This window comes from Gracilinanus agilis, chromosome 6, assembly GCF_016433145.1.
Source record: "Gracilinanus agilis isolate LMUSP501 chromosome 6, AgileGrace, whole genome shotgun sequence".
Classification (NCBI taxonomy): Eukaryota; Metazoa; Chordata; class Mammalia; order Didelphimorphia; family Didelphidae; genus Gracilinanus; species Gracilinanus agilis.
The window spans coordinates 155,483,174-155,506,923 of record NC_058135.1 but is presented as its reverse complement, the minus strand read 5'-3'; the positions used below and the strand labels follow the sequence as shown (position 1 = coordinate 155,506,923).

Sequence of the window (23,750 nt, the reverse complement as noted above, 5' to 3'; positions counted from 1 at the left end):
ATTGCTGCTGCTACTATTTTTGTTAACAAATAAGTTTGCATTTGAACACAGTGCTTCCTTTGGCTGCTGTATGCCTTGCTTGGCAAAGAGAGCAACTGCTTGTTTGCTAGCTTAGTTGATTTCTGGACTCCTTTGTCCTCTTCATTACAGCTCTTGCAGGACAATGTGGTAATTGGGATCAATATTTTCTCCTGTTTCTCTGTTTCCCATTTTTCTGCATTGGAAGCATTTTTAAATAAAATATGTTGAAGCTATTTCAGTTATTCTGCAATTCTCATGTTTATTCTTTTTATTTGATACTAATATTGATCTTTGTTCTAATTAGTTAATGATCTCATTTCAACAAAAAAATTGATTTTAGAAGATTTTCCCATCAGGAAGCAATTATTTCTTATCACGGTATAGTCAGTTTCATTTTCAGTTTCATGTCTGGTACTCATGACATCTTGAACCTTCTTACTCTCTTCTGGAAGAAAAAAAAATGTGAACCATAAATGTCTGTCTGTGTGTGGATGATAGCATTAATATTATTACTTCTCAGTGAAAGATGGTAGTTGGACCAGTAAATGATGTTGGTAAATATAAATTCTGGTGACAGTGACTCCTGTTAGGCACGGGAAGAAAAATGGCTACTTCCTGGCCTCAAACACCTCAAACACAATCTGACCTTAGCTTTTAACAAAGGTACATTTATTAAACTTGATGAAAAGAAGAATTTGGGTGGAAGGGCTAGGAAAAAGTTCCTGTCTCCTAATATTATCTGTCTTTCCCAGTACCCCAACACTGATTTTTACAGACCTCTTCAGTGTCTAACTACACTGACCTCCTCACTATCTATCCCCAGTTTCCCGTCTAAATAATCTATGCGAAGGCTATCCAATTAGTCACTGAAGTTGAGGTCAGAGCTAGATTCTTGATCAGGATGATGGTGGCAGAAGTGACCTCACCACAACAGTATATAAGCTGAGCCCACTCGAGGTGACTTAGTAGTCAAAGTCTATTCCTGTATTAATAGCTTATTGGGAGTCAGTAGATGTAAACCAGCTTTCTAGAATCACTCAGGAACAACCAGAACCAGGATATTCAATTTGGATAGTTTTCCAACTGGATCAAAAGAGAGCTCAGGTTTAGGAGCTGTGTCCTCATCCACAAACTCCTCTCTCTTCCCAACTGTCAGCTGCTCAGAACCCCACAAAGAGAGTTCTAAGCTTCCTTTCACATTCCATTTGCTGCATCCAGCACACTTCTCTATTTTCATCTCTGACCCATCACAATTTATCCAAATCCCTTCCTTCATCAATCTTTGACCGCTTTCATTTATCATACTTGAGTCATATTTACCAATTTTTGCTATCCTTTCTGCTACCCATCTTCACACTGAAGTAAGCAAGTATCAAAGTATATTGACTTGATTTTCAGTATATTATCAAGCTCTTCATGAAATGACTTTGCTCCTCATATCTTCTTATAAATATTGGCTCCTCTGCTAAAGTTACCTTCATGGTCTTCTTCTAGTTTCATTAATATTAGATTGTTAATAATAATAATAGTATTAATAATAACATTAATGTTGATGTAGTTCATTTCTTCTCATTGTGTGTCAACTCCTCAGTCACTGAATGAAGAACAGAGTTCCTAGATTCAGTACTGATAGTCTAAAAACCATTCTTCTTTGCAGCATCTTACCTATTTCTCCTACCCTCCCAATCTTAACGCAAAAGGTTGTTTCACTCAGTCTTTTGCTCTTTTAAATATTTTCCTTGCTTCATGAACTGCCATCAGCAAAAAATTTGAAAATCTTCCGATAAATTGCCAAGTTGCCACATTTTCTTTTTTTAATATATTTTAAAATATTTTCCAGATTACATGTCAGTACAATTTTTCAATTTTAATTTTTGGATATTTGACAATCCATGTTCTCTCTCTCCCTCCCACTCATTCCCCCTCCCCAAGAAAGCAAGTAATATGATATAAGTTATACAAATATTTTCATATAATACATTTTTCCTTGTTCTTCGTGTTGTGAAAAAAGAAAAATATTGCATTTCACTAGAGACAAATTTATAGAGGGCCAAGTTACTACTTTTGATAAACATCTCCATATTTAACTAGATTAAATCTCAGGCAGCTATTCAATTTTTGCTGTGCCCATGCTCAAAGTCTTTCCATGTTGATAGATCTTTCCAGAGCTTATGTTTGATTGGATTGGCAGAAACTGTGTGAATCCATCATCAGCCCATTCAAAGGAGAGGTATGAACCAGGATTTTGTTTAAAATTGACAGCCATGCAGAGATAAATAATATACAGTCTCTGTCTTTAAAGAAATTTGCTCCACCAAAAGCAAAGATACGATTTCATTTCTTTTCAGTCAGTTCTCAAAGCTTTCGGTCTTATAGTTGCTTCACCAATATTCCTTGTATATTTCTGTATAAAGGTAATAAAAAAAAAAAACCTTGAGGTGGTTAACTGAATACTGAAGTGAGCTGAGTATATATAAATCTTTATTACTTTAATCTAAGAGGATGATACCTTCTGGGCTAAAGTAGAGAAAAAGACTAATCAAATAGACTTGTCTCCTCTGAATTAAAAATTAAATGCAAAATGGATTCCCCCTTCTGTCTTTTGCATTCTTGATCTGAAAGCACATTTGCAGTGTCAGAATTAAAGGTAATTCATTTAATCTCCCTCCTCTAGAAATTAACCTAAGTGCTATGCTATCTTTCTAATTCTTCCAGTGTCCTCTCCTACCCTTCAGAAATCTTTGGAAACACTAGTTCAATTCAGTCAGCCTTGCTAAATAACCAGTTATGTAGCAAAGCAGTGATGTGACTCCAATCCATTTTAAGCTCATGTCTTGTCAGAGTCGCATTGTCTTTCCCAGGATGCTAGATCACTGGGGCAAAAGAAACTTCACAATAAATCACCTGCCACCTCATTAATATTCAGACTCCAAAACACATTTTGTTTTTATGTTTTCATAGAAAAATGCAATGAAACTATGTCAATGGTAGCTGATGGTTATTGATGGCTTATATAAATTAATGTTTCCAGGGTAAAACATTCATTCACTGAACTTCATTATTGTCAGTAAATATAATTAGGTGTAAATGCATGAAATATGCCACACTGCCCATAAGGTTTGCCACTCTGAATGATATTTGTAAATATTAACTATTTCTTAATAAACTTGTATGTTTGTGATCTATGAAAGAAAAACAGTAAATGACGTGCATGTGTGCCTGTGCATGTATAGCAGATCAAACAGCCTGTAAAAATGCTGTTCAGTGTCAACAAGGAACAGTAGGACCACATTAACTCAAGTATGTTAAGCATTCTATGATGCATACAAAAATGATTTCCCTTTATTATTGCTGTTAAGTTCCATATCAAGTATTTATCACCATTTCTTTTTCCTGATGTACAAATGTGATAACACCTTCCAATCTTTGAATAACATATTCAAAATATTAAAATGTCCCTGTTCTTTATTATTGCATATTCCTCAACAATGAACCAAGAAAATTCAATGCAGCTTGAAAAAATGAGAATCTGAGTAAGGAAACTGAAGAAAAAAAAACCCTGTTATGTCCTGATTCTAAACCCAAATTAAATTTAGTCATTTTCAGAAAGGATTCTCTATTCAGACTGGAGAGAGAGACAGATAGACTGAAAGACAGAGAGACAGAGACAGAGAGCACATAGTTATGTAGATTCAAACAGATGAGAATGGAAGGAAGGAAGAAAGGAGAAAGAGAAAATCTTCAGTTATGATTTCCAATCTGTAAGAATCAGTATACTCTGCTCTACATAGTCCATTGGATATTAGAAATGGAATATTTTTTAAAAATATGATATTAACATGTCTTTGATTCTTTTAAACATTTGCTTTAAATACTAACTCTTGCATACTCTCTCAGGTTTCTAAAATTTTGCCCAATTTTTAAAATCAAGCCCCAATGCTATTCATTTTCTGCCTAAAGCTTTCCCCATAGAAAGAATTCTTTTTTAACTGTTTTATTAGATTTTACCACTGTTATAAAAAGTAAATAAGGCAATCGGAATGGGTCAATGAACACAATTTGGGTGTGAGGAAGGATAAAGGGGATATAGGGCTATTATAAGGTGATTGGAGAAGGAATGAAGGTACGGGAAGATATATAGGAGATAAAGGAAATGGGGTATGTAGGAGAGGACAGCTCAAACAGGTTTATTCCCAGAGTCTTGAGACAGAGGATACCGGGAGGAAATTAGGGCCAATAAGAAATGTTTAGGTTTGGCTGGAAGGTTTCTCTTGTTAGTTTCCAAAGACTCTTGAGGGAGGAGTCGAAGGGCTCCTCCCTGTCAGTCAAACTGATGTCTGGAGGAAGTCTCGGGTAGGTACTTCCTGCCAAGATGGATACCCCCAGTTCTCTCAAGAAATAAAAAGAAAATGATTCTTTCCCTTTTTATCCCTTGCCACAATCTTTGATACAATGATTCACCAGTGGCTTTGAGTAGGTAACAAGGGGATTTATTAATCTCAGGTTAGTCAGAGGGAAGAGGTTCAGGATTTTCTAACTGCTGCTAGGGAGAGGGGTGATGGGGGGGTGGGGATGGATCGCAGGAGAGGTTTAGACTGAGAGAGTCCGGCTCTCCCAGTAGGGAGATTTGATTGCCTTTTAAATAAAGTCCTTATTAAATCACTAAAACTAGGGGTAACTTATTTGAGGATACTCTACTTGTCTATAGAAACTAAAACCCACAATGTCTAATCACCAAGCCCTCCCTTCCACCCAGGACCCACAGGAAATTCAGAGGAAGGGTAGGGATATGGATGGGGAGATCAGGGAGAGGTCCAGAGAAATGAGATAGGTCTAAATTTCCCCAAGACAAGATAAGCACAGGCTAAGGCTGAAGCAATTAGGTCAAAGCCAAGCCGAAAAGTCTAAGCCAACAGGCTAAGCAAAAGCAAAAGCCTCCAGCCACAGCGAAAACCAGAAGGCAAAAGCCTCGTCAGTTGGAACTTCATCTCTATTTATAGTTTCAAGTCCTAACTGACTTTCTGAAGATTCTAAGATGTTTAACTGACTTTTTGTGACCGTTAGAAATTACAGAAGCAAAAAGTTTCTGTTAGCCACCTTGCATTACACCACTTACTGGAGATATCCTGTTTTTTTTTTTTTTTAAACCCTTACCTTCCTTCTTAGAGTCAATACTGTGTATTGGTTCCAAGGTAGAAGAGTGGTAAGGGTAGGCAATAGGGGTCAAGTGACTTGCCCAGGGTCACACAGCTGGGATGTGTCTAAGGCCAGATTTGAACCTAGGACCTCCCGTTTCTAGGCCTGGCTCTCAATCCACTGAGCTACCCAGCTGCCCCCAAGATATCCTTTTTTGATACTATAAATTAAAAATTGTGGTGCAGGGAAATGATCATTTACAAATCAAAATATTTTCTATTTTGATTTCAAATTAATGTTATTATAAAAGGGGCATAAGTCAATTTTTAAAATAAGTACATTTTTATTAAATATTATCCCATTCTGCTCTTTGTTCCTTTTATACTGTTCTATAATATACATATATATTTATACACATACACATATATAATGCTATGACCCTAAGTTCATATATACTCTAAATCCATATGTAGCAGTTAGTGTTGCCAATACCCAAAAGCTGCCTCAGGTTCCTTTGTGGGTCAAAATCCTCTCTAAACCATAGTTCATGAATCCCTACCTCCTGTGTCTCTTTTAACTAGCCAACCAGAAGATGCATGTATATCAAAGTAAACACATTTAATTAAATGGCATCATGCTAAATATTATAAAAAGGTATTCTTCCCAGATATCTTGAACTTGTGCTCCTACAAAGATGCACAACCATAATAAGAATAATAGCTATATGTAGGGATCAAGGATCAGGCATACACATTTGAGGAATAGGTCAAAAGCACAAATATAGAAAGGTAACCCATTCCTCTCAATACTGCATCACTGCTGATATCTTCTGGTAATGTTTGTTAAATCATTACTCTTTCTCTTTTATCATGCTGCCTTAATTTGTACTTCCCCTTGCAGGATCTAATGAAGAAAACCAATTAGAGATAATTGTTTATAGAATAGATTGGCTGAGTCAAGTATTTGGCACTTTTTTTTGAGCTCCAGAAGTAATGGTATGTTCTAGTTCTATATTTTTGTTATTGTCTTATCACTGATTTCATGAACAATAGACTTTTTCTGTAGCAAGGTAATTTAATTGAACCAATATTAATTATTATTCATCATCATTGACTCAAAGTTAATTTAGAGTTGCTTTAGAATTTTCTAAATCTTAAATATATCTTTACAATATGCTAGCTACATGGAGCCTGTAACTTTGGGAATCAAATTTTGTCTTTTTTCATAGGCTATTCAACTAATCTTAGACAAAAAAAAAAATAGCTGTCACATAAAATAATGACTGACATTTATATAATGCTTTATAGTTTCAAAATGTTATGTATATTCTTTCATCTGACCCTCCCAAAAGCTAATATAAGTAATATCAATCTCGTTTAACAGATTTAAAAAATTGAATTTAAGAGACATTATGTGACCTACCTAAGACCACACAGTTACTTAAGTGGCAGAGACATAAAACTTTGAATAAATGAGGCATTTTAGGAAACAAAACAAAATTCAAAAAAATCTTGTTTCTAAAAAGATTATATTAACTTGCATCTGCCTATGCTAAACTACCCACATTAGGGAAAACAGGAATTAATTCTAGTCTGTTTAATCCAAAAAAGCTAATAAATCAGGAAAATTTTCACTTTTATCAATAGATTGTCATTAAATGTATACTTTGCCAAAGAGAATTGTGAGAAAAATAATGAAGGAGGTAGCCAATCTAGAAGAAAGGAAGTTTAAATTTTTATTTAATTCTGTGATTGCTCATAAGTCCTAATCTATTGCCTCAGCATTGCATGATATGATGAAAAATATGATTTTGGTATATATCACAGGGCCAAAGATCTTAAGGTGCAAAAGAATCTACAGTATCACAGACCATTTTTATGCCCTCTATGTTTCTTTTATAAGCAGTTATATAGCCACAGGTTAAATATTTTGTGTCTCAGATGTATATATTTAATTATAATAGTAGAGAAATTCCTATTTTAAGAGGATAAGAGGAAAAGTCAAAATGCCACCTTTAACCAAACTTGATCACTACAAGTTAATCTTTTATTATTATTTTTTTTAACCCTTGTACTTCGGTGTATTGTCTCATAGGTGGAAGATTGGTAAGGGTGGGCAATGGGGGTCAAGTGACTTTCCCAGGGTCACACAGCTGGGAAGTGGCTGAGGCCGGGTTTGAACCTAGGACCTCCTGTCTCTAGGCCTGACTCTCACTCCACTGAGCTACCCAGCTGCCCCCACAAGTTAATCTTCTGAACCATTCAAGAACAGTTCCATGTTCTTCTCATATTATATGGGAAGATCATTTTCCTTTGTTTTGCAATATTTACTTATATAAGCCTGAGCTCATTTACTAGATATGGAGGCCATATTTCTTTATGTTGTTAATGTTTTCCCTGTTTATCTTTTCAAGTTATTTGAGTTTTCTTCTTTCTAGGATCTTTGATAATTCTAGACTTCCCCCTCTCCCATATTGGGCTGTTTTTTGTTTTGTTTTATTTTGTTTTTTAATGACTCCCTCCCTTCTGATGGTAATTCCCTTGAGGGCTGGTTTTTAAAACATCTCAGTACTTTTCCAAATTGGGGGGGGGGGTGAGGGAGGTGGTCAGAGTTGACAAGTTTAGGTCTCTGTCCACATGACTTTGGGGTGCTTACCCCACAGACAGAGCTTTGCCCTGTTCCCTTCATTCTTCATTTCCCTGGCCAAGAATTATCACATTTGGTTTCAGTATTTTGAAGCTCTGGGAGGAGGAGAGGGGGCAGTGAGATATGTTACTGAGCTCTATTTAGAGCTCATATAGGACATATCCTGTCCCTTTTCCTCTCCATCTGCTTTCCTGCAAAGACCTTCTGAAGCAAAGTCAATAGCCTGCTGCAGCACTGGTTGGCTGCATGATCCAAACAAACTTATGCCCCTGGAATGCTGCTGGTGCTCACTTTTTTTCTTGGAAAGAGGAAGGGTGTAGGCTCGGGTTTTGTTGTAAGTCCATATGTTACTTCCTTGAGTCAAAGAGTACAGCCTTGCTGTTACTGTCAGTAGCATAGAAGGTAGGACAAGGATGCTGAATGATCTCGAGATGTCAGTTGATGAGTTGGTTTGTTTTACCTTCTTTTGGATTCCTGATATTCTAGACCATGGAGACAGCTAAAATTCTATCTTGGACACATGATTTCTGTTTTGGAGTGGCATGAAAGGTATAGTGGGGAATCAGAAAATATTTAGACTGCCGTCTTATTAGTACTGTGACCCAGAAATTCCAGATTGAATCTAAAGGGAGTTATGCATCCTGATATGTGCCAAGACAGTGATATATATACTCATCTAAGATTTATGGAACAATAATTCTGATAATTTTTCATATAACAAAATAACAATTTAAAGAATAAACCAAGACCTGCAAACTCAGAGGGAGTGATTGCTCTCATTTGCTCTCTAAACCCTAACTTTTGGTTTTCTCTTAATACTGGCCTAAATATTCCATTTGCATATATAGGCTGGCTCAACACACACACACACACACATTTGTCAGTGTTATATCTAGTACTGAATTTAGGATTAATCCAAAACCATGATAAATGGATCTTTTCAGTCATAAAAGTTTGAATTGAGCTATCAAAATTGAATGATGTTCACAAAACTTTTAGTGAAGAAACTAAAAATGTAATTCTTTAGGTACATTTTTCTAGAAATGAGGAAAATGTTCTTTTTTTAAAAATAATGATTCAAAAAATGGTTCAACTTCCTGTAGCAATGCTTTAAAGAGCAACATTAAAATATTGACTTGTGAACACTGATGATATATAACTTTGAAATTATCCCCAGTAACTAACAAATGATTTTCAGGATAAATGTTCTTGTTCTTTAAATGTCTTTGGTTTCTCAGAGGCATTGTGACTTCCTAATATTTTAATTTCATACTAGAAATTGGATTTCCTCCCATAGCCTTCTAATAGAAACTATTCTCCAAGTCACCAATTTAATTCACCTCCCTCCCCCCCCAAAAAAAATTTTAAAACTCTTACTATAGGGGCAGCTGGGTAGCTCAGTGGATTGAGAGTCAGGCCTAGAGACGGGAGGTCCTAGGTTCAAAGCTGGCCTCAGACACTTTCCAGCTGTGTGACCCTGGGCAAGTCACTTGACCCCCATTGCCCACCCTTACCACTCTTCCACCTATGAGCCACAGAAGTTAAGGGTTTAAAAAAAAATTTTTTTAAAAACTCTTACTATATACAAGACTTATTTGTTAGATGCTAGACATCTAAAGGAAAAAAACAACAGACAAAAAGTGTCATTCTCCTCAAAGATTTTACATTCTCTTGGTGGATAAAGTATATAGTTAAAAGAGGAAATAATGCAGAGTGTAAGATTTGGAATTAGGAAGATGTAGTTTCATATTTGACCTCCAAAGTCAAAGTACTTCTCTGAGCCTCAGTTTCTTCATCTGCAAAATGAAAATAACATCTAGAGAACTTATTTGACAAAATATAGAAAGTCTAAAGTGAGATAACATATATAAAGCAGATTGAAATGTTAAGGTGCTGTCATATGAATGTTTTAAGAACTACATCATGTCAGCTAATGCTGTAAATTAAGATAAAATAATTTGAGTAGGGAGAGAGAATTAACTGAGGAGATCTGGAAAGGCATCACCATGGAAATGGCATTTGAGCTGAGCCTTAAAATTTACTCCTAATTGTCTACTCTATTGGTCTTTTTTCTCCTCATTCTCCTTGACCTCTCTGCAGAATTCAACATAATGCTGATGTGTCCCTCCTTTGTAATATTTTCACTCAATTGTTCTTAACTTGGGCTCTGTCAATTTGTTTTTTTAATTACATACATATACAAACACACATATATATGCATAAACATATATTTCAGCATGCTTGGCTTTCTTTATTATCCTATACATTTTATTTTGTACATTTAAAAATATCATTCTGAGAATCCCAGGGGCTTCAACACTGTCAAAGTGATCCAGAACAAGAAAATTTAAGAACCTCTGTTAACCTATATTACGAAATATTACACTATTCCAATTTTTTTTCTATCTCTGCTTGCTTATGGCTCCTTCTCCTGATCTTCTTTCTTTCTTCTAAAGGCCGTGACCTTTCTCTTTTTTTCTTTTGCTTCTTTGTAGTGGCTCAAAAGCTGTCAACTCCTCTGAACCACTCTCACATTCCTTCCCATCCCTTAAATATTTCCACATAGAATTGAGACCAGTATATAATACTCAATATATCCAGATATTAAACTTATTCTCTTCCCCCAGAACTATGGCTTTCCCCAACTCTGTGATTCTAATGAAGGCATCATCAGTCTCTTAAACACTCAGGCTTGAAACCTCATCCAATCACCTGTCAGATCTCTCCATTTGACTTCCTCAATCTCAATCCTATCTTCTCTCTTTTCTACTCCCAATATAACTGTCTGAGTTCAGGTCTTCACTGCCTATCACATGAATTAGGGCAATAGGCATGTAACTGGTTTCCTTGTCTCCAGTCTCCCTCTCCAATATAGCCATTATACCATGGCCAAAGTAATTCCATTAATGTGTAGGTCGGACCATGCTATTTCTTTGCCACAAAATATCAATACTTTCTCATTATATTCCAAACAAAATCAATTTCTGTGGCATTCCAGGCCCTCTAAACTGACCCCAACTGACTTTTAAAAGCTCTATTTCATCCTATGCTCTCTCTCTCTCCCATGTGTTCTGTAATTCCTATCCAATCAGTCATAAGGACACAATATTTTTCCTCATTCTTTTACTGACTCTCTTTTACATTTGCAAACAACTACTGAATATGCTTAGAATATATTCCCTTCATATGGCCATCTTTTCAAATCCTTCCTTTTCTTCAAGGCCCAGATCTGGTACCACTGCTTTCATGATTTTGTTTTTGTTGTTCTTCATCCCTCTCTCACTCCTAGACCCAGAAATGATGCTTCTTTTTCCAAATTCTCTTATAATACATTGTTTGGACTGCTCCTGTGTATTTTAAAAATCTAACATAAATAATTGTTTTTTCACTACAAATATAAGTCCTCTATAGACATGTGTGTTTTGTTTTATTTCTTTTATTTTTTAAAACCATTGCCTTCCATCTTAAAATCAATATTTTGTTTTGGTTCTGAGGCAGAAGAACAGATAGGGCCAGGTGATGAGAGTTAAGTGGCTTCCCTGGGTCACCAAGCTAGGAAGGATCTGAGGCCAAATTTGAACCTATTCCATCCTGTCTCTGGACCTGGCTTTCAATCCACTGAGCCGCCAAGCTGTCCCTATAATCTTGTTTTGGGGGTGTTTTTTTAACAACTATTTTTTTAATTTAACCAAATGAGACCAAAATCAGTATGATCATAGACTGCAACTCTAATTCTAACTAATTCTTGAAAATGTCTGATAGAACCATCATCATAAAGCTAATACCACTTCTAAAAGGTGCTCACCATGCACTAGACTGCATTCACTAAGGGTCATGTATATAACTGAAACATAAAGAAAAACTTCCTTAAGAAGTATTAGATTTAATTTTAAAGAGTACAGGAAGAATTATTTTATGGAATTTCTACTGCATTTTGATATTAATATATATGTAGAATAATAATTTGTTCTCAAAATTAAATTGTTAAAAATAATATATTTATATAGATCTTCGAGGTCTGCAAAGTTCTTTTATCTATGTGATCTTATTTGATCTTCATGATAAAAATGAAAGGCATGTTATACCCATTTTACAGATGAAGAAACTGAGGCTCAGATAATATAAATGGCTGGCCATTTATGGGTCACACAACTAGTAAGTATCTGAGGCAGAATTTAACCTCACATCTTCTACACTTCAAGACAGATATTCTATAGCCTCGATTCTGTATAAAAGTAGATAGAAAGTAGCAACTTGATTGGAAAAAAGATGATAGTGTAGTATACCAAAAAGACCAGGGCTCAAATTATGCCTCCACATATACTGATTGTGTTGTGTAACACTAAGTAAGTTGCTGAAACTTGAAGGGCAACTCTCTAAGATTATAAACGGCAGCTAAGGTGCCCACCAACATTGGTTCAAGAAATTTCTTCACCTGAGAGTTCACCATGAAAGTGAAATCACAGGTCCAGCTCCTACCTGATTCAATAATTGAACTTTGTTGGCTATTAAAAGTGCCTACTTAGTTAGATAAATAAAGATGCCACCTTGCTCATTCATGACCACAGAGCTATTGAAATGTTTGGGGATATTTTTTCTGTTAACAAATGGGGCCCCCCGTCACTTTATAATTACATTAATTGAGTGAGTAAGTAGAATGAAAATGTTTTGAACTGCATTTTCTCAGATGTTTTAAAACCTTCCCAGAAATGTAGCAAAGGACAGGTCTCAGATTCAGTTTAATGACCTAAACACAAAACAGTCCTTTCTGCTTTTGGCGGCTTCTTTCATGTCAGATGGCTTTACTTGAAAGCTTAACTTAGATATTTGTCTTTAGAATCTTCCTTTTTGAGTATCTGCACACACGGTTGTGTGTTGGTATGTATGTATGTGTGCATGTTATTTTGTCCGATTTTAAAAAAACCTGTATCTTCTATTTTAGAATCAAAACTGCATGTTGGTGTCCAAGCAGAAAAGCAGTAAGGGCTAGGCAATGGGGGTTAAATGCCTTACCCAGGGTCACAGAACTGGAAAATGCCTGAGGCTAAATCTGCACCCAGGACCTTCCATCTGTAGTCTTGGCTCTCAATTACTAAGCCAGCTACCTGCCCCCCTGCTGATATCTTTGAAAGCATGAAAGGCAAATAATTCAAGCAATATATCTCATACTAACCTAGAGTGAGTTTTCCAGTGATAAGATCGTACCTCTTCTCTTTTCTGTTTCCTCCCTTTGCCTGGTATTTTAAATACTTATTTGACATCCAGGGGTCACCCCTCCATCATCCAAACAGTAATTTCTGGTGAAGCTTCCAGACTTGACTTCCATAGTTGGTTATTTGTTTGTTTGTTTTCTCACATATTTTGTCATGTGCACCCAGCACACTCTGACTTAGCAAATCTCAGCATTTCCTCCTCCAAATACCTAAGCTTCTTTCCCCCAGGAATGAATTTTCCATTCTTTTATTCCAGTCTTTTTCCCCCCCTTATTTATCTCTTCCACAGAAGCCTACATGGAGTCTTATGCTATGACATTAAGTTGCCCCAGTTATCTGATTAGCACTTTTGTCAATCTCTTTACAATTACACTTCAGGAGTATCTCTAGGATTCCTATCTACTGTAGTCCTTTTTCAGTTCAGTTCAACAAAGCATCTACCTTGGGCATGTCACTGTGTGTTAGACGCTGGAGATATAAGGATGAGGATGGCAAAGTCCCTGTCCTCAAAGAGCCATTATTTTATTAGGGAAACAGCACAAACACAGAGAAGTCAATATGACATACAAGAGGACAGGGAGAGCACCAACTAGGGAAATTCAGGAAGGTTTTAAGTAGAAGCTGGACTGGAATTGAGCATGGAAGGAAATTAGGGATTCTGGGAAAGAGGTGAGGAGAAGAAATGGAAGATGTCTATCCACTAAAGTTTCAGCTACCTGAAAGCAAGAACAACCACACTCTTGTAGTCCCACAACTTGGCTTAGTCATGAGGTTGTTAAATCAGGCTTTCATACCCTACTAAGTTGTTCCTGACATTAAAATCAGATTTTTCATCCTAGGGAGCCCCTGCAAAGACAAACAAGTAGGCAAGGATGGATAAGAGTGGAAGCCCACTGAGAATCTCTTGCTCTGAATCTTTTGGAGTGAGCCTGTCTCTGGCCAAGCAAATAATATTAATAATAATAATAATAATATGCAGTAAAGAGAGCACTGGAATTGGAGTTAGGAAAATGTGAATTCTAATTCTGCCTCAGACTCAACTATATAACACAGGACAATCACTTAATCTCTCTCAGTGCTAGCTTCCTCACCCAATAATGTGGCTAGTAACAGCACAAACCTCACATGCTTTTTATGAGAATTAAATAAGAAAGGTAAAGAACTTTGAGATCCCTCAAAGCACTATATAAATGCAAGTACTGTCACCTCATTTTCATCATTATTCATGGAATTTGAGGTCATAAATATCAGACACTGGCCATAAGAGTCCTCTTCCTAAGACACTGAAGAACAGAATTAGGAACACAGATATCACATGGAAATCAAGAGACAAAAGGGGTATGGAACAGAGGTCAGAGCCCTAGATTGGGAGCAAGAGTTTTGGGTTCTAGTCCTAACACTAATTCCAGATCTTAATTTCTTAATCTTAAAAGGGGGGGGGGGGGAAAGGGAAAGAGTCCATTTGACTACATGAGAATTCAACACTCTCAAGGGAGAAGAACTATTTTTGAGACTATGTATTAAATAAAATTTTAAATAATATTAAAATAACTATAAAATGATTTACTCAGCTCAATAAAAAGACCAAATATTAATTTCTTTTTAGAAGGCTTTTGTTATAATGCACATATGTAGTATAGGAGCAAGAGTAAAGGTCCAAACTTCCCATCATGAGCACTAACTGTCCACTTGGAAGGCAGAGAGAAAGTGATTGGTCTTGATCAAGGACACATGACAAAACTAGTGGAAATGCGCATAGGCCATGGGTGGGGGGAGTGCGGGTGGGTGAAGTGGAAAGGAGGAGCATGAATCATGTAACCATGTTAAAAATGAATATTAATAAATGTTTGAAAAAAAAAAGTAAAGGGACAGGAGACAATGCAAGTTTGAGGGTAAGTGGAAAGGATTATAATTTTAACAAAAACTGAAAATGAAGGTGTATGGAGGAGTGGAGAGAGTTGCTTCATTAAACTGAGGCCTGGCCAGGTAGAGATAGTTCACTAGGGGAGAGAGACAAAAACAGAGAAAAAGGAGGAGGAAAAAGAGGAGAAAGAGAACAAGAAGAACAAGAACAATAATAATAAGAAGAATTCTAGCTAGAATTTTACTACTTTGCAATACTTGACACTTTTGTCCAATAATATGATAAAGCCTCATTTATTTCAATAAAAAGAACTGTAAACATGAGTGCCTTACATTTGCCTTTCTCCCTAGATGATCTGAAGATGTCTTCCAGGCTTAAAAACTTTTCAAAATACTTTAATTCTCCCTTATAGGTTACTCAAGGACAGAAAGCTGTCTGATTTGTTTTCCTTTTAAGTTTATACATTAGTTAGTATCCTACAATTACCAATGTTGTTGAGCTAAAAATATCTTTTAAAAAGACATCGGTTAATAACCTAAACAGTCATTTTTACTTATAACAACATTTGTAAAGAATGTGAAGTAACAGTCTATATTAAAAGAGGAAAAATTGAAAAATATCAAAAATATGCATGTTTACATAAAATTACATGACTAGCAGTGGCTGAGTACACCAAAATTTGTAATATATATTCATCTAATGGTTAAATGATATTCATATGGATTTCTAGATTTTTATATTTCCCCTTCCAGAATTTAAGTCCTTGTGTTGAACATTATTTTATTATTTAATTTTTGTATCTTTCATATCCTGGGCATAGCAGAGTAATAGCAGAGAATAATAAATGAATAAAAGGAATAATTAGATGATCATTTTTAATGGTTTAGTTAATCCATTGATGTTTTGAAGAGGAATGAATTCTCCCCACCAAATATGAAAAAAGTAAATGAAAATATTTCTTTTATGATGTCCACTAAATAAATCAAGGAGATGTTTCAAATTACCTTAAAGGCTTTCAGTATAACTTTGTTAGCCTGCTGTCAGGAAGAAGAGGCTGTTCAAATTATATTTTCGAATGATAAAATATAGTTTCAACTGACATGTAACTCTTCTTATCTTTCTTTGCTTTCTTTCAAAGTTTTTAAAAGCATGAATCTTCTCTTTAGATATGTAAGTCTCAATTAAATTTATCATTCTGCAGTGGCATTGAATGATGCCTTCATTGAGGGACCTCTTGTGTGTAAAGAAAAAAAATCCATTGAAATTCTACCAGAAGAAAAATGTTTTTGTTGCAAGACATACTTTGGGAAAATCTAGCCTGATATACACATACATGCACATATACGCATACACATATATATTCCAGTCAGTAATCACACATTCACTCAAAGTCTCTCTACATTTATTTGTATTAGTATGTATATTTGTTAAAAAAAATCTTCCATTCAGAAGTCATTCATTCATTCATTCATAATCTATTTATGGCAAAAACCTTTAAGTATGATTATAGTTTTACAGTTTTAAAATATAAGGGGAAAAGTGACATTACAAGGTTCTGTGTGAATTCTTTATCAGTTAAAATATGATCTTGAGAATTTGATCTTCTCAGGTTATGTCAGAACAATTTCCCCTACCTGCCAACTCCTCTACTTGAACCTGTAATCTGAACAATCAAGCTGTGTTTATCTCTTTTTTTTCTTCCAGAAATAAAAATCCTGCTGTTGGAATGTAGCTGACAGTTTTGTTGAAGATGCTTGTATTTAGAATAGAATGCTAATTGCTCTTCCATAGCTTTATTGCAGGGCCAACACTTGTTTCTGTCAGCAAAGGAAGCAGGTATGACTAGAATACACATAGGGAGCATCTCAGCTGATGAAAGGATAGCTATTTTTACAGAACCAATTTTCAGGCCACAATTTGAGCTTATTACTTCTGTTAATTATGGGTTAAGAGGGTTTTTTTTCCTCCTTACTGTTATTATTAGCTGGTATTCAGGTACCATTTAATGTTTCCAAAGTGTTGTTTATTTACTTATGTCAATCATCTCTAGAGAGCCTAATAGAATTGCCTAGTTAGCCAGGCCTTATTGATTGTTCTACAGAAAAGTGAATAAAGAAAACTGTTCAAGGTTAGTCCATAGACAACTTTGACTCTTTACATAATTGTACCTAATAATTAGCATTCTCAGTAATAGAAGAAAACAATTTCTTTTTTCTTTGATAATGCCAAAATTCCCGTATCATTTTAGACTTTAAGACTTTTAACAAATGCAGGTGATGGCCAATATTTGGGGGCATATTCCTAATGTGTTTGGTGTGGAGAGCCCACAAGATGGAGTCTTCAAGCATGCTAACTTTATTAGTTTAAGTCAGATGACCCTCTGGAATCACTGGTGTGTTTTAAAGTCCTCTGTAATTTCACAGTCACTAGAAGCTAGAAGTTTATAAATCAGACATTCAGTGCAAGAGAAATGAAGAGATAGGTGGGGTGGCATCCTAGCAGATAGGATCAGAACTCAAAGTGACCCGAGTAAACTGGAGAAACAATCAAAAAACAACTAAATCATATTCTGTGAGGAGAAGTAAAGTACAAGATACCTGGAAACAAACAAAACAAAAAAACCAAAAAAAAACAAATTTATGAATAAAAGGTGGAAAAGAGGTTGTGTTCAAATTACATAAAAATAATCCAGAGGTCAGTTGAAAGCAAGCAAAGTCCACACAGTGATACAAAGCAAAATAAAACAATCACAGAAATAAAATACATGAAAGAGAATATAGAAACCATAAAATAAAATGGCTAGCCTTCGTCTGGAGGAATTAAATAGTTAGTCAGTAATAAGTACTGTTTGACCTCTCAACATTCTTTCAAGTCCTTAGGATCCACAGAGTGATTAAAAGAAGTAGGTCCAGCTGAAGATGCCCTGTCTATAGATCAGCAGAGGATCAATTGACATTAACTTCCATATCCACCCTTACTCTCAAGTCCCGCCCCCATTACATCAAACTACTAGAACTCACAATTTTAGAAATCAAACACTTTCTACCACTAAATTCTGCATATTCTCTGCTGCTCTTGCTGCTTGAGTCCTCACTTGAATCATAATCTCCAGAACCAAAGCTGATTGCTGAGGCAATAATTACATATTTATTAAAGTGGGCTCTAAGATTTAAGATAGGAAACAATAAATAATAGCAACAACTCTTAAGTTGAGACTATGTTTCCAGAGAGTTGTTCTTAATAGAAAAAGATAAGAGGAAGGAGAATGGTCCTTGGCTTTCAGTGCCATGTTTCAGTTTCTCAGGTAGTTTCCCATTTAAACAAACAGATTGGCCACTTCAAAAGGAGGGAGGCAGCTTGGTATAGAAAAAGAAAAGAGCTCAGTTTGGAATCAGAGATCATGGGTTTAAAATCAGATTTTGACATTCAGTGACTTTGGGGAACTATTTTCTCTTCTGTGGGCTTGAGGTTCCTCAAGTATAATATGACTTCCAAGGCTTCTTCCAGATTTAAATCTATAAGCCTTAATAGCAGCAAATGGCCAGCATCTGATCCTTTGATTCCCTAGGATTTAATAGGACCTTTTGAACAAGCTGCTACAAAAGATGTATTTCTGCCACAGAATATTTTTTTTTTGTTCAACCATCACTGCCATCTAAAGCATTCCTATATACTGCAGTGCTTTTGTGCCATTGTTATTGGTCATTCTAAACTTAACTGCCCAGTATCAGGACCATGAAGACAGAGAAAAATCATATTTAGCACTGATTCACCTCAGGCCAATGATGTGGCTTAGAAAATGTTATAATATATTTCTCTTTAGATGAAAAAATAATTGAAGAGAATGTGGGAGTTGGAGTAGTAGGCATGAAAAGATATAAAAAAAGAACTCATTATACTAATATATTTTTTAAAAGCATCATCAGAATTGCACTCATGGATTTCATCTTTTCTTTTTTGTGATTAAATCTTTTTTTTCTTACATCCTAGGCCTTAAATAAATTGAGTGATAAACACAGGAGCCGAAATATTGAGTCATCTACTTCTTGGTTATGCTTGATTCCTCCCAGCTCAGTGTTCATGCTACAGTTCGTTACAGGAGACAAAATTGTTTCCTTATTCTAAACCACAGATCATCTTCTTTTACATCAGTACAGAAAAAAAAATATAAGGCAAGGGAATATTTTATCTTTCAAGCCCTATATATCTATCTATATATATATATCTCAAGGAAGAATAGTGGCATGCAATGTGAACAAGGCCTATTGCCTATTTTCCAAATAGTTCACTTGGTCTAATATGTAGTAATATCATGTTTCTTTGGAAAAGAAAGAGACCAGACAAAAGTAAGGGCTAAAATGTAAAATCCAGCTTTCAAAAGCATCCTGTTAGGAAGCTCAGATTATCATTATATGAACAAAATTTTAGGAAGAGTTCTGGTGATGTCACAGAAAAGGCACAACTGACTTCCCATTTTGTTTTCTTGAACTCATTATTAGTTGTTTAAGCTGATTTAACTTTCTAATCAAATACTTTTAGGGACAGTTTAAACATCTGAAATGTCATTATTTCCATCAGGAGACACACTATCACAGCAGCTGAAACCAAAGGCTTAAACACTGAAGAAGTTGCATTTCCAATTCTTTGGAATTCAACATACAGTTGAGTCTTTGCTTTTGTCTGTAACACTTCAACTTCAGGTGTAGCCCTTTATTTATACAATTTTAAGTTTTAAAGAGATGTTCTGTTATTTAAATTAATAATTTAAATAAATAAATTTAAATAAAATTAAATAAATAGTATCAAGGCATTCTTTTAGAGTTTGATAGCTTTTCAGCAGAAAATATTGATACTCCATTTGGGACATGGGAAAATAGCATCCTATTTTTGTGTCTCCTAAGTGACAGATTTAGCTGATAGATGAGTATAGTTTATACAGTTGAGTCAGAGCCTGGAAGCCCCAGATTTAAGTTCTGCCTGTGATGCATTGTATTGGTGATCCTGGAGCAAGTCACTCAATCTTGAGATCAGAGGTGTTTAACACATGGCCAAGACTTTTGAGTACAAGGCCCTAACCAGATTAAAATGTAATTGGGAATTTTTTTCCTACAATAAAACATAAATTGCATTTAAAAGCTATGTCACTAAATAGCTAACAGGATCTTTATGTACAATAAAATGATGTAACATTCTTTTCAAAACATATACACATACTTTATAAGTCCATCTAATTACATTTTATGAAGTCCACGGCTATTCACTTTTATTCTTTCATTATAACATGTTCCTTCTCTCAAAAAAAAATTAAAATTATTTCTTATAAACTGACAATAATTTTAATCATACAGAACTCTACTCTGAAAAAATAAATTTATTACCATTTGCTTCTCCCTTTTCCTGCTTTCTGATAGGGATAAAAATCTGCCTAAGTATCTTTTTCATCTAATATGGATCATACACGCTCTAATTAAGATGTGATTCTTGTAGCATTTCTTTGGCCTTCATCTAGTATTTTTATTACCATCTTTTTTCATTTTTCCTTCTTATTTGAAATATATACTTCCACCCACAAATTAACTCAATGTTACTTTCTAAATAAGTTTGACAAAGGTTTTTCCTTTGATCTTTGCTCTCTCCTGTGAATTGACTTGTGAGATGGAAATGTAGCAGCCTGATCTGGCAACATATTAAAAAACAAGGTGTATCTGTTCATGAGAGGATCTAAAACAAGGTTTTTACTTCTGGCTATCCTGACATGATATCAAAACAACCAGATGGAAAGGGAAAATATCAGTCAAATCTGTTTGGCATTATGAAGCAAAAACAGTATAAAACAAATATTGCAGGGGGAAAAATCCTTGTCTTTGGACTGAAATCAACCTTCTTTAAGAAATAACAGAAACAATAGCAACAAACAGAAAAGCAAAGCAATTTTAGTCAAAATGGATTGCTTAAGCAGTCCAGCTTTTTTTTTTCTTTTTCTTTTTTTAATTTTAAACCCTTAACTTCTGTGTATTGACTTATCGGTGGAAGATTGGCAAGGGTAGGCAATGGGGGTCAAGTGACTTGCCCAGGGTCACACAGCTGGGAAGTGTCTGAGGCCGGATTTGAACCTAGGACCTCCTGTCTCTAGGCCTGGCTCTCAAACCACTGAGCTACCCAGCTGCCCCCAAGCAGTCCAGCTTTTGAGAAGTGACTAATGCTCTGGGTCTTGGGGAAGATGCTACTACTAACTTTAGAAAACATGGCATTATGGTCTCAAGGAGTATATCAGATAACCAAAATAAAAATACAATAGGGCCAATTTTTTAAAATTCCTTTACTGATTTTTTTTACTAATTACTAAATTTTACTTTAATTGACTAAGTACTAAATTTTACTAATAATTTTTAATTGATAGCACAGTACAATGGAAAAACATTATATTTATTCTGTCTATACTTATTTTTTAAATTCATCTCACCCATTAGAATGTAAACTCATTGAGATTAGGGATTATTTCGTTCTTTATATTTCCATCCCTGGCATCTAACACAAGACCTAAGATATGGTAGACATATATAAATACTAATGGACTGAGTTGGACTTAGAGAACCTGGATTCATAATCTACCTTTGCCATTTATCATCTATGTTATTTGGGACAAGTCAACTAAGCCCTTTGGGACCCATTTTCCTTAACCAAAAAATTATAGGCTGGCCTATATATCTTCTAAATTCCCTTCTAGAACTTGTTTTATGATACTTTGAACTAACGTTAGGCAAATTGAAGTGATTGGTTAATTTTCTAACCAAATGCTGATTTTATTTTTAGAATTACGATTTTGAAGTAAAATTAGTGAAATGAGACACTCATATAGTACTTAATTAGTATGTGTACATTGATTAAAAAACAAAACAAAACAACCTTAACCTATGAAACCAGTGTGCCTATTGTATATTATTCATGTATGTAACATTAGTATGAGGTTAACCAACTTTGGCGATGTTTCTTTTCATGACTTAAAAAGCAAACAAATCAAAAAACTGCCCAGATTTCCTTTCCTGTTCAAAACAACTGCTCTCCAAATGTGAGCAAGGATGCATAATAAACAAAGTTTTGTTTTCTGCTATTGTTCACTTTCCCTGAAAAAAAAAAAAAAAAAGAAAAAAAAAAGAAAAAAAACAATGTCTTCTATGATAGAGGAATGTACTGTTTTATGTTAGTCTCTTTCTTTCTAAATAATTTTTTCTTTATTTTGGCTGTTGGATTTTGTTTCATTTACTTTTAACAAGCATGGAAGCATAACCTTGCTTATACCTTGAGAAAGCAAGTATCATCAATGTGGCTTTCCTGGCATTTTGAACCATTTTTGTTCTTTCACACTTGGGTCTGTGCTTTGTTGAAAACGTCTGTGCTCTAGAGCCGTGTATTTTCAAGTCTAACAAGCTGGCTGCCTGTAATCAAGACTGTTTCAACTGTTGTCATTCTGAATGTTTTTCTTTCTTTCTTTTTTTTTTTTTTAATCATATTTGCCTGATTGACCTTTTTTTTTCCCTGTCTTTCTATTGGGCTGCTCCAGGAGCCATGGCTAATCATCTTATAACCAATGCTCTGCTTCGTCCTCATGGCACTAACAATCCCTATAATACATTGCTTGGGGAACCGGCCGTCTGTAACAACCCTTCTGTGAGCATGTACAACACACAAGGTGTGCTCGAGTTTATCTTCATTTTTTTGAGTGAGAGTCGCATTTTCGTGTGGCTTTTGGGGGCACATTTGTTTTATTTTTCTTTCTTTTTCTCCTGTCTTTTCTTTGTTTTGAAAACAGATACAAAGATCTTCCCTATCACATTCATCTAGATAGATTTTTTTTTCCCATTTTCCCTAGGCTTTTCTCAGTAAATGAATGGATTCCATGTGCTAGACAAACCTCCGCTCCATCAAGATATGTTTTTCTTTGTTGTTTTGTATTGGTTTGTGGTTTGTCAGTTATTCTACATTCCTTTCTTGTCAATACTTTTTTCTTTATTAAATATATAAATTTATATATTATATATGCATTATGAGAAGTGGAAATTATACTTAAGGTAAGTGAGAAAAATCATGTGTATGATATGTTATTTTTATTTTTATGAAAAAGCTAAAATTTAAAGAGTTTTTTAAACTATAAGGTAGATGTAACAGAAGAAACTGTGAGTCTGAACAAGAGTAAAAATAATTTGATGAAATAAATACAATAAATATGTAGCCAGTTCTAAGGGAAAAACAGATTAGTGTGGAGGAAAGAAGTTAGGAGTCAGGATATATGTATCTGTCCTACATATGTGATAAAGATAAGCAACTCAACCTCTCTATTTCCAGATTTCCCATCTATAAAACTAGAGAGTTAGATTAAATTATCTCTAAGTCCTTCTGAGCTTTTGGGGGAAAAAACTGATTCATATCAAATAACAGGGTTTATACAAAATCCAAATGATTTCCAAGTATTTATTGAATTTGTGGAGACCTCAGAAAAGTCATATATTCAAAAGGTTAGAAATTATTGTTAGACTAGTATGTCCCACAGATCATATTCGTTTAATAACAGTACATACAAAAAACTTAATAGGTAATTTTGAATATCGAGTACAATTTAGAATTTATTGGCTGTAATAAGAATAGTGTTTAAATATTGCCACAGATTTTTCCCTAAGGTTTATGTGCCCCAAATAATAATCACTGGATATCTTTTTGTTTGGTTTGGTTTGGTTTTGCTTTTTTTGCCCTGAGATGCACTCTGAAATAGTCAGCAAGTACAAAATTTGCAATATTGTTGTCAGGGGAGAGAGAGAGAGAGAGAGAGAGAGAGAGAGAGAGAGAGAGAGAGAGAGAGAGAGAGGGAGAGAGGG

At 35.0% G+C, this 23,750-nt stretch overlaps 1 protein-coding gene across 18 annotated transcripts in view; it reads left to right on the top strand.

The window, feature by feature from the left end:
• The window catches only part of ADGRL3 (adhesion G protein-coupled receptor L3), a 525,728-nt gene that overhangs the window by 493,918 nt on the left and 8,060 nt on the right, over positions 1-23,750 (top strand). For 3 of the 18 annotated variants that reach the window (XM_044681571.1, XM_044681570.1, XM_044681584.1), the window contains one exon: positions 22,442-22,570. The exons of the other annotated variants lie outside the window; for them this stretch is intronic. In XM_044681571.1, coding sequence (XP_044537506.1) covers positions 22,442-22,570 — 129 coding nt within the window. The remainder of the gene's footprint in view (positions 1-22,441; positions 22,571-23,750) is intronic. 18 annotated transcript variants of the gene reach the window in all.